The sequence below is a fragment of the Desmodus rotundus genome, chromosome 2 (genome assembly GCF_022682495.2).
Source record: "Desmodus rotundus isolate HL8 chromosome 2, HLdesRot8A.1, whole genome shotgun sequence".
NCBI lineage: Eukaryota > Metazoa > Chordata > Mammalia > Chiroptera > Phyllostomidae > Desmodus > Desmodus rotundus.
The window spans coordinates 177,624,021-177,642,304 of record NC_071388.1 but is presented as its reverse complement, the minus strand read 5'-3'; the positions used below and the strand labels follow the sequence as shown (position 1 = coordinate 177,642,304).

Genomic DNA, 18,284 nt, shown 5'->3' with positions numbered 1-18,284 from the left:
ACTGAGGTTGTTGGCAAACTCCATGTCTTGCGGCTGTAGAATTCATGGCAGCGTCTTCAGATACAGCAGCAGTGAGTCTCTGACCTCTAGATGTTCTTTCCAAGGTCTCACCTAATTAGGTCAGGTGCACGCAGGATAATCACCCTTTTGATTAAGTTACAAATCAGCTGATTTATGGACTTCAATAATATTTGCATCATATCTTCATTTTTGCTGTGTCCCATTGGTTATAAGTGAGTTATAAGTCCTGCTCACGCTCCAGAGATGGGGATTATATAAAGGCGTGGGTCGTGGTGGATCGTCTTAGAATTCTGCCTGCCACAAGACCACAATGAATTAATATTTGGCGTTCAGTCTAACTATGTGCAAGTTAATTGGGGATTTCAGACGTTATTTCCATGTATGTGACCATTTTGTTAATTCTTAATTATCTAAATTAAATTTTGATTATTTACCTTTAGTTAAGGGAAAGTATTTGCTTGTTGAGAAGGAAGGAACAGGCTTTACCAGGGTGTGATAGATTCATTCACCTGTAGTCATGTTCTGGCCTAAGCAAATAAAACGTTAATTAGGGGTTATTACTTACCTACAGTTAGGATCATTTTGAACTACTTTTATTTCCTAGTTCACCCAATGTGATTCATGTGAAAAATGAATTCACATGTACCTATTCGATATTACAACTATACATGAAGCACTCTTTGAAAAATTCTCCCAAAAGTTGACCTTTCTCACTTGGATAGAACAGCACTACCAAAAGGAAAAATAGACAACAAAAAACTTTCTATTAGGTATAAACAATAGAGATTACCTTTTCAACATGATTTCTAATCATAGCAACACACTGAAAAGAGGAATACAATGTATTCAGAAATGATACCAACTAGATTAATATTGTCCTGTAAATGAAATGCATACTAAAAAAGTGAACAGGCTACATGAGATTAGCAGGAAATACTTCAAGAGTTATTCTCTTTATTTTGTAGTATTCGCACAAATGAATAAGAAATCCTAAAGCTTCAAAAAATAAATGGACTTCACACTCATTAGCATGGTTATTATCAAAATAAAAAATAATAATAAGTGTTGGTGAGGATGTAGTGTAATTGGAGCCTTTGGGCAGTGCTGGCGGGAATGTAGAATGGTGCAGCCACCATGGAAAACAGTACAGCAGCTTGTTAAAAATGAATTACCATATGATGTAATGATTCCACTTTGGGGTGTATACACAAAAGAATTGAAATCAGGGATTTATACTAGCATTCATGATAGCATTTTTTACAATAGCCAAAAAAAAAAAAAGAAAAGAAACAACCCAAATGGCCATTAATGGGTGAATAACAAACTGTGGCATATACACACAATGGACTATTACTCAGCCTTAGAAAGAAAGGAAATTCTGACCCTGGAACAACATGGACCTGGAAAACGTTATGCTGAATGAAATAAGGCAGTCAAAAGAGACAAATACTGTATGATTCCACTTGCATGAAGTACCCAGAGTGGACAGACTCAGAGACAGGAAACAGAATGGTGATTGCAGGGATGGGAGAGGGTGGGAGCTAGTGTCCTTTGGGTGCGGAGTTTCAGCTGGGAAGGGTGAAAAGTCCTAGAGATGGGCAGCGGTGATGGTTGCAGAACAATGTGAATGTACCTCATGCTGTAGAACCATGCACTTAAAAATGGTTACTATGACAAATTCCATGTACTGTATATTTTACCACAATAAAAAAATTAAAAGAAGAACCTTTAGATCACAGAACAGGAAATGCTACAAGCAAATTGACTTGGGGAAAGATGCTCAGCCTTGTTGATAAGCAAAGAAAAAAATGTTTAATTTGATTTAAAAGAAGCACATCTTTAAGTCTAATGGAATAAGGGATGTTATGTGTCTAAACACACAAAGTATGGAATATAATTAGAGTCAAAATGTATTTCACTTCTCTGCTGCTGCTTCTCCCTCTAGAACAAAGATAAAGTCTTCATTTAATATTTTTATTGCAGTGTTTCACACAAGATAGATAGGTCTTTCTTATACTAGTTGAACTTTAAAAAAAATAAAAGGTCGAGGTTCTACTGTAAAGTGGTATAATAAGAATTATAGTAAGTGCAATTCTCAAATAGTTTATTATATCCAAAAAAGATGTTTGCCTGAAAATATTAATTAGATGATTTCCCCTCAGTACGTCTTAGGGTTTCTAATGACAAGCTTGTAAAGTCTGAGGCAGCGCTATTGCTGTGTCCTGAACTGGTGTTCTTGTAGCACAGCCCCTTCCCATCCCGTTTTTAATAAGCCACATGGCCACACACCTGCCTTATTATCTCTTTATCTCATCGTTTCCATGAGTCATGATTATCTCTTGGCAATTTAATGAAGGCAATTAGAGTAAGTCTTTTTGATGATAAAGAAATGGATTGTAGCTGACAATACAACTCTTATTAATTGGTGAAACACTGTGTCCCAGGCATTGTATTAAATGTTTTCTGTCATTTTGTTTAATCCTCATATCCTTCTGAGACAAATTATATTGTTCTCTTTTTACTGGAGAGAAAATTGAGTCTCAGAGAGTTTTCATAACTCACTCCAATTCATGCAGCTGGTTGGTAGAGCTATAATTCAAACCCAAGTCTAACTCCAAACCTCTGATCGTCCCACTGCTACACTACACTGCATCTAGGAATATAATTATATTCATTTCATAAGTGTAAAAGTTATGAATAGGAAGAAAATTGAAACATGTGACTTGATAAAAATAGCGCATTAATAATCATAGCTCTTAAAATTCCATATTAATTCAGGAGAATTTTTTTCAAAGTTTAGCTCCCACAACAAGCTGTTGTACATTCATAACAAAATGCTTCCTATCCCATGTCAAAAGTGTAGATTTGCTTCCTGATAAGATGTACTATTTGAAGACTATCAGGTTTTTTTTATTGTGATTCAGGTGCAAATAACAGGAAAGCATTTTTTTCCCCTCTCTTGGCAAAAGGGCAGTATTTCTAAAAAAGAATACTTAATGTGATGATTTCAACGGCCATTATTCTGCATTGTGATTTAGGAGAAAACAGATGATAGCACAGAATTCAAAGGCGTAACAATGGTGTCCGGACTCTGACAGTGAAGGCCAGCCAGGGACTTTCCCAAGAGTCTGCGTGAGGCAGGTCTCAGACACACTCGGTGCTCTTCCCTGCCCCACAGCACGGGACAATTCGAGACGCTAGATTTTCTGAGAGACATCCATGCAAATGTCAATTCTGAAAATGAATTACTTTACAAGAGCTTATATTCATGTCTGAAAACAAGTAACAGGAAAAAAGAATAAAAAATGAGAAGTTGTGTTTGTAATTCCTAGACAACTAAACAAGTAGTAATATGTATGAATTACGGATTTTAAGTAGTTGTGAAAATATGAAGAATATATATTTTTAAATTTTTAAAAAGATTTTATTGATTTATTTTTAAGAGTGGGGAGGGGAGGGCGAAAGAGAGAGAGAGAGAAACATCGATTGCAACCCAGCATGTGCCCTGTCTGGGAAATGAAACAGTGACCTTTTACTTTGCAGGTAGATGCCCAACCAGCTGAGCCATACCAGTCAGGGCAAAAAATATATATTTTTAAACATCCCATTTCCTTAAGAGAAATTTAATTCTGATTTTCTTTTCAATTCTGAATTATGAATTCAAAATATTTTCAAAGTTTTCTCCAAAAGGAGTGTGAAACTTGGTAACAAACCAAACTGAATATGGAAGAGAAGCATGCACATAACACACACACACAGAACAAGCAGCCTCATTTTCCTCCGAGCGTTCTAAACTACGTGTGCCTCCTCTGTTGCAGAGCTCACACCTGCTTTAACCGCCTGGATCTACCCCCGTACCCATCCTTCTCCATGCTTTATGAAAAACTCTTGACAGCAGTTGAAGAGACCAGCACCTTCGGACTTGAGTGACCTGGAAGCACAATGCCTGGGTGTGGTATGGACAGGCAATTTCAGAAGCTGCCCCCTAGAAGAATGGCTGAACGTCGGAAGTTTGAAGAGTATGCTTCCATTAGAGTAAAACTGAGTGCTGTCATCTCCCGGGAGCATGTGCTCTGCCACATTTGGGGACTGGAGAGGGGTGATGAGTCCCCTTTGAAGGATTTGGGTGAGCTTGATGCCCAGGGAACAAGCCAACAGTCTTTCAATCAACAGTTCTTGACTGCCAAACTTTTTTCATTTGTTATGTTCCAAGACAAAGATGAACCTGTACATGATCAGCTCCAGGGTAACTTTTCAGGGACTCAGGAGAATCTTGAAACTTACCTTTGAACATGGATCGCGCCAAACTGGCAGCACTTGACCCCATCACCAGATTAGTGTGAGTTAAATAATATAATAAAAACAAATGTATTTCCTGAAAGTACATTCATTTCAGCCCTCAGTTGTAACAGAATACTCATTTCCTTGCTTATGTGTGCCTGCATGGTATGCACCATAGGTCGCAGCTTTCGTGGGACTCGAGTGAAAATGACACCAAGTCCGCAGGAGGTAACTTGAGAGATTTGCAATAATGTGGTCTGTGACAGTGTATATGCGAAGTGGTGTGTACGTACTTGCGGCTGAAGACGAACTGTTGTACAATGAATTACTAATGACAGACTTTATGCTTTATAATGCATGGAAACAATTTAAATAACTAGCAGTTAATCACAGCATATCAGGAAAAAGTACACAGTGAGTTCTGTTTATTTTTTATAGGTTCATTGTATTTGTGTTCTGTAAGATGTATATAGGAGCCTACCTACCCTGCTGTATTTGTCACCTGTCCCATTTTCACATTCCATGCTTGCTCCGGCATCATGCTAGTGTGTATCCCTTTAAGCACTCTCAAGGGAAAAAAGGGCCTTTTATTTTTATAAAGGTACAAAAAATTCCCCGAAATATTTTGCACTGAATGTACCAAAGTTGAAGGGACATTACAATATGACTAACAGCCACTCCATCACTTGACGAATATACTAGAAAACAGCTTCTAAATCAGACTTCCTTCACAGTGCCATGTCTACCACTACAAGGACTGTGCATCTCAGTAATAATTTTTTAAGACTCACAATATGTGATAGTATGATATGCATTTATTTAAAATGCATTAGACTCTTCCATCCATCAACTACTTTACAGGATGGCATTTAATAAAGATATTTCGTACTTCCCCCCAGTGCTTTTTATTTGTACAGCATCATTAAACACTATGCTCAGTTAGGGAGCCATCAGCAACACCCAGGAGATCAGCTCTCTTTAGTAATAAGAATCCATTTTCCCTCATCGGTGAAGACATCCCAGATTGAAACTCTCAGTACTATATTTCTAAGCCTGCATTTTCACTGATGCATAATTTTCTTATCAATATAAGGAAACAATTTTTCTATGGTATCTCAGAAATTGCATGACATCACTAATGTTCTATTTGCTTAGTTTTATTAGAGGGTGTCCTTCGTTTTTATTGCTTTTGGGGTTTTTCATATCATTGTTTATTTCTTGACTTATGGCCATAACTAATCAGAGGTTCAATACGGTGAAGTTAAATTGTGAATAATAAAAGCATTGGATTAACATTTGGTTTGCCAGCCCGTGGTTTTACAGGCACTGCCTGAACACTTCTTTGACATTTAATAGCCATGGAATTCTAGTTATGGGATGTTGGCAATCTTACACTTTATAAAGGTTATATGCCTGGTTTTTGTAGGTTGGTTTTAGGAGCTGATTGCTCCCCTGTTGGTTATGCTATGTTTACTGTTGGGACTCTCATTTGCATCCCTGCACTAAAGGCAGACACTGCAGTGCAGGGAAATATTCAGAGGTAAAGGCCACAGAAACCTGCAAATAAGAACGGGAGATTTACCTGTATGATATAATTGGACTGGGAAGAAGGGAAGAGACAAAAACGTTAACTGGAAACTTTAGTTTGTACTTACCAATCATGAATGTAAGTATATTTAGTTTTGCAGACTATTTTTACTTGTTTATATTTTTCATTATAAGGAAAAATAATATAATATAGTTTATTTTTAAAAACTACATTTTTGATGGCATATAAGATGTTTCAGAGCTGGCATCTCTAAGCAGCTGATAGAGAAGTTTGCATTTATTTCAAAAATACATTCATAGACCGTGTTAGCTTTCATTTTGGTTTGTGGCTCTTTGTTACCATTTTCCATATTATTAGGTGAGAGAAATTTGAAATAAAATGTATCTCTTTAATTATTTCTAACAAACATATTTCTTCGTTAGGGCATCCGACTTCTCAAATAACAGTATAAGCATCTAGTTGCTACTGTTCTCAGAATTAGGGATTATCAAAGATTAACTTATCATATCAAAACACCATGATATTTGACCTACTTTTCTTCTTAGTAAAACAAAAAGTCCAATAATAACTTTATAAAATATTAAATACCATTACCACAGAATAATTTAGATTTTGATATACTTTACAAATAGAAATAGCCATACATATTTTCTTCTGGACTGTGAATTAGATAACTTGCTGTATGGTTTTGTTTTCTTAAGAAATTCTTAAGTGATGCCCCTACCATCCTGTTTTGTAGTGTAAAAGACAGGCGCGGTACATCATACATGCGTGCAGAACGTCTCCGAGATGGGACAGGCGGCACGTTATGGGCATTCACTCGGTGCCGGCCACTGTGTTGGATGATGGAGCTACCAGATGCAAAATCTGCCCTTGAGAAGTTCGCGGTCTAGAGGAGTAGACACCAAGGCTCAAAAAAGTATTTTTAATAAAATTTGGTGTGTTCTACAATCAAGAAATGAGGAGAGAATGGCTTGTTCCATCTCGGAGATCCACTGAAGGCTTCATACATGGGAGCTACTGTGCCTAAAAAAAAACCAAACAAAAAAATCACGTAATTACCCCTTCTTTTGGTAACTGATGGCATGTAATAGCGTGTTGATACTGGTCAAGTGTTGAAGCTCACGGAGCATTTATACGCAAGGGTTAAAGTGTACATGGGGGAGCTGAACCATGAAGGAACTACTGAAGGATCTTCAAATTATCCAAGAAATGCCAAAATTAAGTCCAGTCGTTTCTCTTTTTTTCCTTTCATCTATACTACCACGCACCTACAGTTTTCAGCGTGAAAAATACCAGTCCTTGAGCCCTGCCCACTTCTGGGGTCCAGACCTTTTTCTTGCGCACAGATGAATGGATCTTGGGCAAAGAAGTGCAGTCACAGTTTACTAGCATATGCTGTGCTTATAACTTGGTAGAAATTCTGTAATGAGTGAAGGAAAATCTGTTTCACCTGCATAAGGATCCGAAGTGGTAAAATGGCACTGAAATGCTTAACCGCAACAGCAGCCCATGTTTGTATAGCACTGCAGAGTCTCAAAGAACTTCCAGGCGCATCGACGCTTGGTCCTCACATCCTTGGTGGGGTAGAAGGTATCATGTCCCACCTGGTTTGAGGCTGATTTTCATGGATGGCGGATGAGATCAGTTTCAGTACTTCGTAATTATAGTTCGAGGTGTCCTCTCTAGAGATGTAGAGACCAATGTTTCTACCAGCAAATTCCACTTTCAGTGAATGGTGCCAGACACTTCATCTACCAAAGACTGACTCTTTCCAACACTCTTAAAATGTGACACCTTCTGAAAAGCCCATGAAGAAATTAGTATATTCATGGAAAACTCCCCACAGGTTTAATAGTTTCATTTTACTACTTGTTATAAGAAATTAAAAACAGAATGCAAAATTTGATTGCTTTTGGTGGATTTATATAGTATAGTAGTTTAGCTTTCTGAAATATTATTTTGAAACAACATAAGGATAAAGAGAACACTTTAATCAGAAGCCTTAACTTATTTTTTTAATTTTTAATCAGGATGGATGTAGAAAGCCCTGATTGCTGAGTTGCAGTGATGTGGCTGAAGAAACTATGGCAGGGTTTTTTTCCCCCTCTCTGTGCTCACATTCATTCAATTTTTTACTTTCTTTCTATACAAATTGTATTTATAACTTGACCACTTCTAACTAAGGCAAACATCTTAAATTCTTACCAATTTTGACCCTATTCAGGAAACTCCCCAAGGAGGTGAAATGATGCTATACAGTCATTATGAGATATGTGTACGTCTGCATAGCAGCCCAATCTCCAGACTGAGTCTGAGTTTCAGGACCTTTGTTTTCTCTTATCTGCTTTCTGATTTAGATGATGAGTGAAAACACTAGATCTTAGACATCTTACTTCCATAAAAATTTGAATTTAAATTGAGACTGGCACTTTCCATTAAATTCAAATGTTGCAAAATTGATTACCTTCCTAGTTCGATTGTGTTTTCCAGATGGGTTTGTTTGTCTAACATGGAAGCAAAGGAATGCCAGAGACATTAGAGCTTTCTGAATGATGGTTTACAGCCAACCAACCACTGCCCACTGGGTGGTGAGGGGCGATAAAAACGCGAAGCAGAAAGGGAAGCACAGCAGTCGTGCCCTCCCCCCTCCGTGAATGCAGTGCTAATTACTGGACCACAGTCAAGACCGAGGAGTGGTAACTGCATTCCAGCGAGTGCGTGTGCTATCCATATCGTGGCCATCAGCTCAGGAGGAATGCAGGAATGGCTAAGCTGGGACTGTGACAGAGGGAAAGTTAGAACAAGGGTGGGAGGAGCATGTGAGGGCTTGCTGGTGGGGGTAAGGAACATATACTTCAACTTGGTGTTTGACTTTGAGAAAAGGAATGCCCTGCTGTCTAATGAGGGCACTGCCTGCGGATCTGCCTGATGGGAAATACCCCGTTGTGTAAGTTCAGTGGGTTGATAACGTGTTTGTATGGCAGACAAAATTCAGTCCCAAAATATGTATTGAAACGTAACCATAGCTTGATCAGGAGATTTGACAATTTAGTATTAAATTATGTTGTGGATTTCTTTGAAACTTAAGAATTATGGTTACTGTTTTGAATTTTATATATGAAATAAAAGGTGTTGCTCGCTTACTACACTTAATTTGTATTTTAGCAGCCATTCTCTGGCGTTAGAATAGCTTTTGAGATGTCTTCGTGGTTTCTAAGGGTAGCTTAAATGTCCTCTGTTCATCTAGGAAGCAAAAACCTAAGAATTAGGTTACTGAATTTCAAATGGAGATCTAATCAGTGTTTCCGATTTTTCAGGAAGTTAATCAAGACTGACAATACATTTGCTGAGACTTAATATGCAAAGTAGTTGGCTTTCATGATGGAACAGTTCAGGGGAATTGGAAGGCCCTAGTTGCATGGTTTCTGGGGATCACAGGAAAATTAAATTTATGTCTGTGATTTTTATATCTAGTGACGTTGGGCAGGTGATACCTTTCTATCCAATTTTCTTTTAAGATATTACAATCCTGTTGATCAGTATGTTGTGTAATTCAAACTGAATCAACTGTTACTGACGCCAGTGAGGATTCACCAGTAAACTCCTGGTTGCTGTCACCTTCTGCAAAAAAAGGATGAACAACGTTCAGGAAATACCTTGGAAGGATTAACCAGGAAACACGCAGAACTGAATGTTCTTTTAGGACCCAAATGCTCTACCAGATGTTATTACAACCTATTTTTTCTTTATATGATATCATAAGTAAAATTTGAGGCTTGTTAATATGTTGGAAAGTACATAAGATTACATGTTTTTACAATAGGGATGCAGGCATTCCAAAATAAATAAAAATACATGCATCTCTCTTGCCTCTTACTGAAAGTATTAATCTAATTTTATAATAATGCTTACTTTTTAATACTAAGGCTCTGTAAAAAAAACATTTATTCTAAGATTTCAGTAGAGCATGGGTGGCGTATTTTTTAAAGCCTTTCTGTTTCTTTTCAACAGCTCCATCCATTGTGTCTACCATACCACGTATCACAGTTAATAGCTATGGTTCTATTTTGTTGAGTTGATTTAAGCTTCATATTTATTCAGTGTGACTTTAAATGGAGAATAATAATGGGAGGCATTTGCTATTGGCATTAAGATTATACAGCTCTCATTTCACTTTATATTTAAATTTCATCTTTTTTTTTCAAAGCAAATAATTCAGATTGTTGACATCCTAGAAGGATTCACGGGTGGTATTAAAGGGAGCCTGAGCTCTGAAATGTAGACCAGTTGTTTGTTTTCTGGGAAGTCTGTATTCTTACCCTCACCTGAACCCCTGACTTTTGTGTTGTATTTTTTATGATTCTGAAAAGCTTGGAGGGAAAGATATTTTAATGTGTACAATTTATTTTATTTTCATACTGATCTCTATTTTTGTTTAAAACCATGTTGCATCATGAAATCACTTAATCCAAAATAAATCATCTTTAAAAAAATAGATTATGACTTTTCTGTGATACATTTGGGGAAGAAAAAACTGGCTGAAAGAAAGCAAAATAAGGATAAAGGTCTCATGGGAATAGTGTGCAGCTTTGCAGGAAGTTTTCTTTTCATGATATTTATAATTAGGAATCTGGTTTTTTATCCCTAAAATCGTGTTTTGCTATTTGATAGGCTATCAGTTAATGCTAAAGAAATGACTTCACATAAACATAATCTCAGCGCACATGGGCTGAAACTGTGAACGCATCCTGGTCAAATGCTTATCTCGTAAACGCATATGCACAGCACCACAGCCACCAACTGGAGTCTGATCCAGTTGGCAGATTCATAAACCTACAGGGGCCACGTGGGTGTTTAGTGAGTAAAACCAGCTGGGTGTAAGCAACAGAGAGTGGTGGGGTTTACCTAAAGGGAACACTCTAACATTCTGCCCCAGCAGATTCTAGTCGCATGAAATTCAGGTCCTGTGCTGAAGGAAAAACCCAGAAATCTAAAATTCTGTGATATTTTTAGTTCCCTTGTGGATCTACCAGTTTGGAACCCTTGAATTAATCAATACATTATCTTTTATATTTGACTGGTAGTGTGAATAAATTGGCCAAGTGAATAAAATACTATTAAGACATGGTAGCCAATAGGAAGACTTGAGGAAAAGCTAATGTATACTATGAGGGTAGACAATCACTAAGGGATGTACTTGGAAATGATCTGTGCTTACCATTATCTTTCTGAAAACCAACCAGTAGTAATTCATATGGGTTAAGAGAATCCTTGTCAAGACCTCATGGAACAGATGTGCCCTGAAACTCTTTATTCTGTATTGTAGGCTACAAATGAATTTCATGTGTCACATGGGAGCAGTTGAAGGTGAGGGCTCATCCTGTGTAAGTGAGTGAAGTTTTCTGTTGCTGTTGAGTGGCAGAGTGAGAGATGGCATCCTTGGCACTGATTTCCTGGTTTTGCATCGTAACATAACCTTTGACCTCAAAATGCTTCTGTTAGATAAATTTATATGCCTTCATTATATGCTTTTAGTAAGATCTGAAACCCAGTTAATTAGTCAAAGTTCTAACAATGTATAATTCACATCATCCTGCTAATCACCCCCAGGAAGTTTTTCTTGGTGTTTCATTTATTTCATCCTTCAACCAGAAAGCATTTAAACTTTTTATCAAGTAATGGGAAATACTTTTTCTTCATGCTTCCTACTTCCTTATCAAAAATGTTTATCCATTAGTGGCTTTTTTTCCTCTCTAATTAGATCCTTTTAACTAGATATTGAGTAATTAGTATTCCATTTATCGACCAACATAAACTATGGAATCACAAAAATAAATCAAAATGAGAAAATCTGATAAAGCTGTAATGTTTACATTAACAGAAATGAATTTCACACATTTTATTCACCCATTGTTATAGGTCCTCTCAAAAAAATGTTAGTCACTTATTGTTCATTTTGAATTGTTCATTTAAAAAGCAAGCAATTTTCCAAAGCATAAATTATTGGAACAATATGTATGTTTCTTTGACAATTTATAATAATGTTATGAACTGCTACCTCTTGCTATACAAAATACTTGGGTACGGTAATAATTCATGTCTAGTTGGTATTCAGTTGGCATTGGAAAATGGACCCCAAACCCAAATTCTTGAACCTTGTTGTGACATTGCCAGCACATCCCTGTCCCTGTTTCCACCCCCAAATTACATTCCTGAGTTCAAGATGAAGTAAAGCCTTGCTTTTTCATTACTGTGAGGCTTTTCCCCCAATGTCCAATATGATCTCCTTTGAATAGGACTAAACCACAAGAAGGACATATTTTGTAGTAAGCAGAGTCAGTTCTAGAGACCAGAAAAGTTCAAGAGACTTCCTATACCTGTCCTTCCTAAACCCACACTCACAGCTGGATATTTTGCATCTTAATCAAAGGGAAAGGCAAGTCAAAGGAGAGAAAGCCAGCTAATAAAAAGAGAATATGTTGACACATGCATCTGGCTACGTAATGCATAAACCTGGTCCAGATTGCCTGCTCCATGACTTCTCAGGGCAGAGGAGTCCCTAAATGGAAGCAGTGCTACTGATGGTTCCAGCGAAAAGGGGAAACCCCAAAACTACGCAGCCATACCTGACTGAAGCTGCGCAGCAATCCTTACTTTCCAGCCTCGTGGCCTGGAGATGCAGGAAAAATCTCAAGTGATAAAGCCGCCAGAGAGGACGTGATCCAAGTCTGGGTTCCTGAACTGACCGATCCAGACCAGCATTTCTCTTTGGGAATGGAGGCAAGGAGAGGGACGGGAGCTGTGCATTTCCCTGGGGGGCAATTCTATTCTTGAATGATTGACTTCCCAGGACAAAACAGTAAGACAAACCATTTTAACTTTGGCTAAAGAACCATTCACCAAGTAGTGATAATTCAGTATTACTCTAGTTTCAATTAGGAAACCATGTCAACATTTCTTAAATGTTGCATTAAATCACCAATAGTGATAGAGGACCCTCCAAAGAGGGACGTGTGGCTTGAAGCCAGCCCCACCAATACAAAATTACTTGTATGCTTCATTTCTTTTAAGTAACACTTTCATGTATCATCAAACTTGGTTTTATTTTGAAAATAAGAATTTTTCCATTGGCTTTAATAACAGCTGGTTCCCCACTTCCTCAAATATCAAAGAAATTTGCTGATCCAGGGAGATACCACTCTGATTTTGCCTGTTCCTTGGCCAGACGCTGTGTACCCTAGGGTGTGTACTCATTGGTTTGAAAAGCAATGTCTCTATCATCGGAGTCTTTTCCTCATACAGTACTACTGATAATTTGGAGTGAAAATGTTTGGGTTTGTTGTCTCCCATCTGTAATTAACCTGTCTGTTATAACACTCATAACAATGTTTAAGGAGGAATGAAGATAACAGGCTGTCTGAACGTTGGAACCAAGCAGGAATGCCAATAGCTTTGTGGCTGGAGCGTATGTCCAGTCTTTTTCCACCAGCCACGCAGTTTGGGTGTGGTGATGGTTGTACACACAGTGTTAAACTAATGTATCCTGGCCGACTTACCTGTCCTGAGCCAAGGCCCTTCGTTAAGATACAAAATTATATTTTGAAAATTAGCCCTACCCCTTGGAGAAATGACTGATTCTAGGGAGTAGATACAATGAGCCTGGAACATCGTGCAGTACTAGAAAATAAGAAAGCACTTTTGGGAAAAAAGGCTCCCAACAGTGGGAGTGTGGCAAAGAGCGAAGGGAGTCAATGGAAAGGATTCCAATGGCCAAAATTGGAACAATTTGAGCAACCAAATAAAGTAGTATTGGACTATAACACAAAATATAGAATAAAGATTCATAAGTCCATATGATAAATGATTGAGTAATTAATAAATGAAGAGACACGTCTTTCGTGAGAGGAATTCCACATAATCTACGTAGATGCTCCACCCTGAGCTGCAAGGTGCTCATAGTGACTTCCTTCCCAAGAGCGGGGCAGGTGGAAAAGAGTAACTTTATAGTGAGGAATCCTGACAAACATTACGTCTGCCAGGTGATCAAGGTCAATATCAACAGTTTAAATCATGTGAATAGTATGTTCCCTTGATAGGATGTGACAAAAATGGCACTTCATCCCTGTGGTCTTCCTCCCAAAACCTATAACCCCAGTACAACTGTAAGAAAAACATCAAATTCTAACACACAAGCATTCTACAACATACCTGACCTGCACTCTTCAAAACTATCAAGGTCATCAAAACCTAGAAAAGTCTCAGAAACAGAGATACAATAACAATGTAGTGTAGTATCCAGACAGGATCCTGGAATTTTTTTTTTTAAAGGACATTTAGTGAATACAAAGGAAATCTGAATCAAGCGCAGACTTGAGTTAATAATAATGTAACACTACCATTCAAGCTCACCTAACATTCTTGCTACATTAATAAGGAGGATGTTGATGAGAACCTGAGGGCTATTCTTGGATAAAAGAATGACAGTGCCCAGGTGTTACAGAATGGTGTGAACCACTGGCTTTCCCACCTGGGTGTCACGTGGCAATAAAATTCAGTCCCATAGCAACCTGAAAGAAAACATTTGGTTGGTGGGGGCAGGTAAATATGTTAGTGTTACGAACTTCACATGTGGTTAAAAGGAACATTTACTAATAAAAACTATCATTCATTCATCATCATTATACAAAAAGAAATAAATTTTAACACCCACATTGAGAGAAAGGTGATCTCAGAATAAACTATTCTTTAAATAAATAATCATTTTGAATAATCGGGTTTGAGTCTGTTATGCGCACCCCGACAGTCCTGACTGCTGCACCCACGAATCACGAAGCCCCGTGGCTGCGATCGTCTGACATCTGACATCCTGTGTGAGGTGGGCACTTCCTTACTTAAAAGAGTCCTGCTCTCCTGTTCAAAATGTGGATTGGCTGTGATGAGGCCTTATCTTCCCCTCCACTGGGGGTCTCTGTGGCTCTGGCCAAAGGAAGGAAAATTCCTCCCTTTCCCCTGAGCCAATCCTCTCTCAATGGGTCCATTGATCTCAATTACACTCAGGAGCCAGATGTCAGAGTCTGTTCTGTCCATTTAGGAGGCTCCAGGTCTTCACCCACTGTGCGTCCAGACATGTGAGCCTCCTTTTTCTGAGATGCTAGAGACCTGGAAATAGTATCAGGTCAGCTTCTTCCAAGAAGCAGAAGTAACTCTTGGCCTTTCCTATTCTGAGGGCTCCTGCCCCACATGCTAAGGCGTAGTGGGTCAGTAGTTTGTACACTACTCCTTTGTACACCAAGGAGTAGTGTACAAAAGAATGGCCTTCCTCCACCAGAGTAACTAAAATTGAAAGGACTGGTGGCAGCAACAGCTGGCAAGGATGTGGAGCAATGGGAATTCTCTGTGTTGCTGCCAAGAGTGTAAATTAATGTAACCACTTTGAGAAAGTGACAGAACTGACTAAAGCTAAACAGATGCATAGCGAAAACCAGCAATTTCACTTCTGAGTGTAGACCCAACAGAAATGAGTCTGTATATCCACCAAAACAGAGATTTGAGAATGTTCAGAACACTTTTTAAGTAATGCTGGAAATAACACAAAGTCCATCAATATAGCCCCAACGTTCAATGCAATCTCCTCTGAAGTGAATTGAGCCACAAGAAGGACATATTGGAAAAAATAAATTGCAATTATATTACTGTATTAAAATACCAGTCAGTGACGAAAAAGAATGAGTTACTGCTGCAGTCAACAGGAGGGATGAATCTTGCAGACAAAAGAAGCCCACACACAAAAAAGGGCATATGCTAAGATTCCATCTACACAATACTGTCGTGATAGAAGTCAAAATAGCGGTGGCCTTGGGAATAGTGCCTGAGGGGGAGTGCAGGGGAACCTCTGACAGGCTAAAAATGTCCTATTTCTTTACATGGATGGTGGTTCCAAGGACGAATACATATTCAGATTTTTATCAAGCTATGCCCTTAAAGGATGAGCAGTTCTTTATGTTATAGTCCAATAAAAAAAGGAAAATATTTAAAAGTAAATTTGCTTCTAAAAAAAGAAAGTATGGTCTTTAAAATACGAAGCATCTAGCTTCATATCCTGCTCTGCTAGTTGTTGCACGCCCTCAGGCAACCTCACCAATTTTTATCTCCCTTTTTTTCATTTGTAAAACAGGGGTAATTCCTTTCTCCTGCAGGGCAGTGCCTCTTCTGTTAAATGAGATAACCTACCTCTAGCATATTGCTTTGCATTTGGTAACTGCTTAGGATGTTTACTCCCCTCTCCCCTTCTTTCAGGCACACTGGTCTTTGGGGAGCCACTAGTTCTCAAGCCTGTTTTTAGGAAAAATGTGACCAACCTACACTAGCCCAAAAGTAACGCAGCCTTCCCTAGATCACATTATCAAATCAGCCATCTCCTCAGATCCCTTTGGAAACTCTTCTGGGAGCAATTCACTTGCTTGTCCATCCATCCAACTAATCAGCATGTGCAGAGTGTGCCAGGCACCAGCCCAGGTGCCAGGGAACCACGGCTGAATAAAACAGGCATGGCTGCTGCCTTTGAGTAGTTCACAATCTCGTGAGAAAGACAGGCAGTAAACAAATAAATCCATAATTACTAACTGGGATGAAAAGTGAAGGAGGGGGAGCAGTGAGGGAAAGCCTCTCAGAGGATGCGACATTTAAGGTGACAACTGAAGGTGGAAGAGTAGCCAGTCGTTGGAAGATCAGAGGGAACGTTCCTGCAGTATCCTGTCATTGAAGTCTTATAACATCCAAAATAATTACAGAGTGTACATAAAAGACGTAATCAGCGCCAGAGAGAATCATCTCACATATGAACACTTGCTGTAACACCTATTCTGCTTCTTAGAAGTTTTTTTGCCTACTTCCTGTTCCTTAGAACTGAGACCACCAGATAAGCTGTTTTCCACCACAGTAATACAAGCGTGTTTGTATAATGAATTATGCAGATGGGACATAAAGGGAACTTTTTTAAAAATGAGACCAGGTAGTCTATTACCTGTTTAGGATGTAGTGCACTCTCCTGAAACGGGCATGTGATTTGTTGTCAGAGTTCAAATTCTCCACTTTTAGCTGTGTGACCTCAAGCAGGTTGTGCAAATTCTCAGCCTGAGTTTCCTCATCTGAGAAACAGGAATAGTAGTGACTATCTCAAGGTTGTGTTTCTTTTTAAAAAAAAGATTTTATTTATTTACTTTTAGAGAGAGAGGAAGGGAGGGAGAAACTGAGGCAGAGAAACATCGATGTGCGAGAGATACATTGATTGGTTGCCTTTTGCATGCTCCCAGCTGGGGGGGCGGGGGGGGGGGGTGCCTGGCCTGCAACCTGCAGCAGCTCTGACTGGAAATCGAAGGAGCCCTGACCAGGAATTGAACCTGGGACCTCTCGGTTTGTAGGATGACATCCCACCCACTGATCCATACCAGTCAGGGCTGCTCCTTTTTCTTAAATATCTTCCTGTAACCTTGGCTATTGGTTTGGAATTCTTAGTTCTGTGCCAAATCTTATTACTTTAAATGGGCAATCCTTTTTTGATTTTCTTAATTCCCCACCCAGAACTGCCTCAGGCAATTCAGGGCAGCAGCAGGGAGTGAGCATGGCCCCACGAGCTGGAGACACGGGAGCACTGAGTTTTTGGCCGACATCAGGGCTCCTGGGGCTGCACACGTCTGCAGGTAAGAGAGCCACAGGGCTCAGCTAGGCTTGCCGTCTGGCCTTTGGGACGTCCTAAAAAATTACCTGCTCCTATCCTCTCCCTTGTCTATGGTTGCTCTATCATAGGGCCTCCTGTAATCTTTCAGAAAAAAGGCGGGGGTGGGAGAGGAGAGAAAGCAGGTCTGATAACTTTGCTCTCTGGAAAAGCCCCCTCTCTCAAGGGGAGGTAGTTGTGCAGAAGGGTCTACAATCTTCAGTTCTCGACTGAGCCCTGAGTTGGGAAAGTCACTCTCAGAATCTCTTTTCTCATTTGTCAAATCGGATGATTTCAGCCTTGCTCACAGTAATCTCAGGATTGTTGAAGCTCAGATAAAAGGTTGCATGTGAAAGCACTATATTAACTCTAAAATGCTGTGTAGACTTCAGGTTCTCTTTTTATTGATACATCCTGAGCCACATTCAGCATGCATGGCTGGCCTAAAAGATTTTTAGACATGCTCATTTCTGAACTACGAGAAGGGGGATTTTATTTTTTTTAGGTCAGTGAGTAACAGAAAGTGTCTCAAAGGCACTGCCTATTTTTACTTTGAAGGAGCAGCCTTCTCAAAGATGGGCTTAATAGTGTGAAGACCCCAAGGCCTGGAAGATTAAAAGATAATTAAAAACTGCACAGAAGTAGCATATTCTGATGAGCTGCATAATTTATTTAGGCAAATATAAATGTGCTGTTGGCCTATGTTCAGCCCACTGA

General features: G+C 39.0%; 1 protein-coding gene across 7 annotated transcripts in view; it reads left to right on the top strand.

The window, feature by feature from the left end:
- HECW2 (HECT, C2 and WW domain containing E3 ubiquitin protein ligase 2) overlaps positions 1–10,331 on the top strand; it is a 352,275-nt gene extending 341,944 nt beyond the window's left edge. For 3 of the 7 annotated variants that reach the window (XM_053918895.2, XM_053918894.1, XM_053918897.2), the window contains one exon: positions 6,591–10,331. In XM_053918895.2, the coding sequence (XP_053774870.1) occupies positions 6,591–6,744 (154 nt within the window). In that variant the 3' untranslated portion in view covers positions 6,745–10,331. Of the gene's footprint in view, positions 1–3,839; positions 5,990–6,590 lie in introns of those variants that run through there. The other 4 variants (XR_008426201.1, XR_008426199.1, XR_008426200.1 and 1 more) reach the window with 4 other exon arrangements.
- Positions 10,332–18,284: the final 7,953 nt, after the last annotated feature.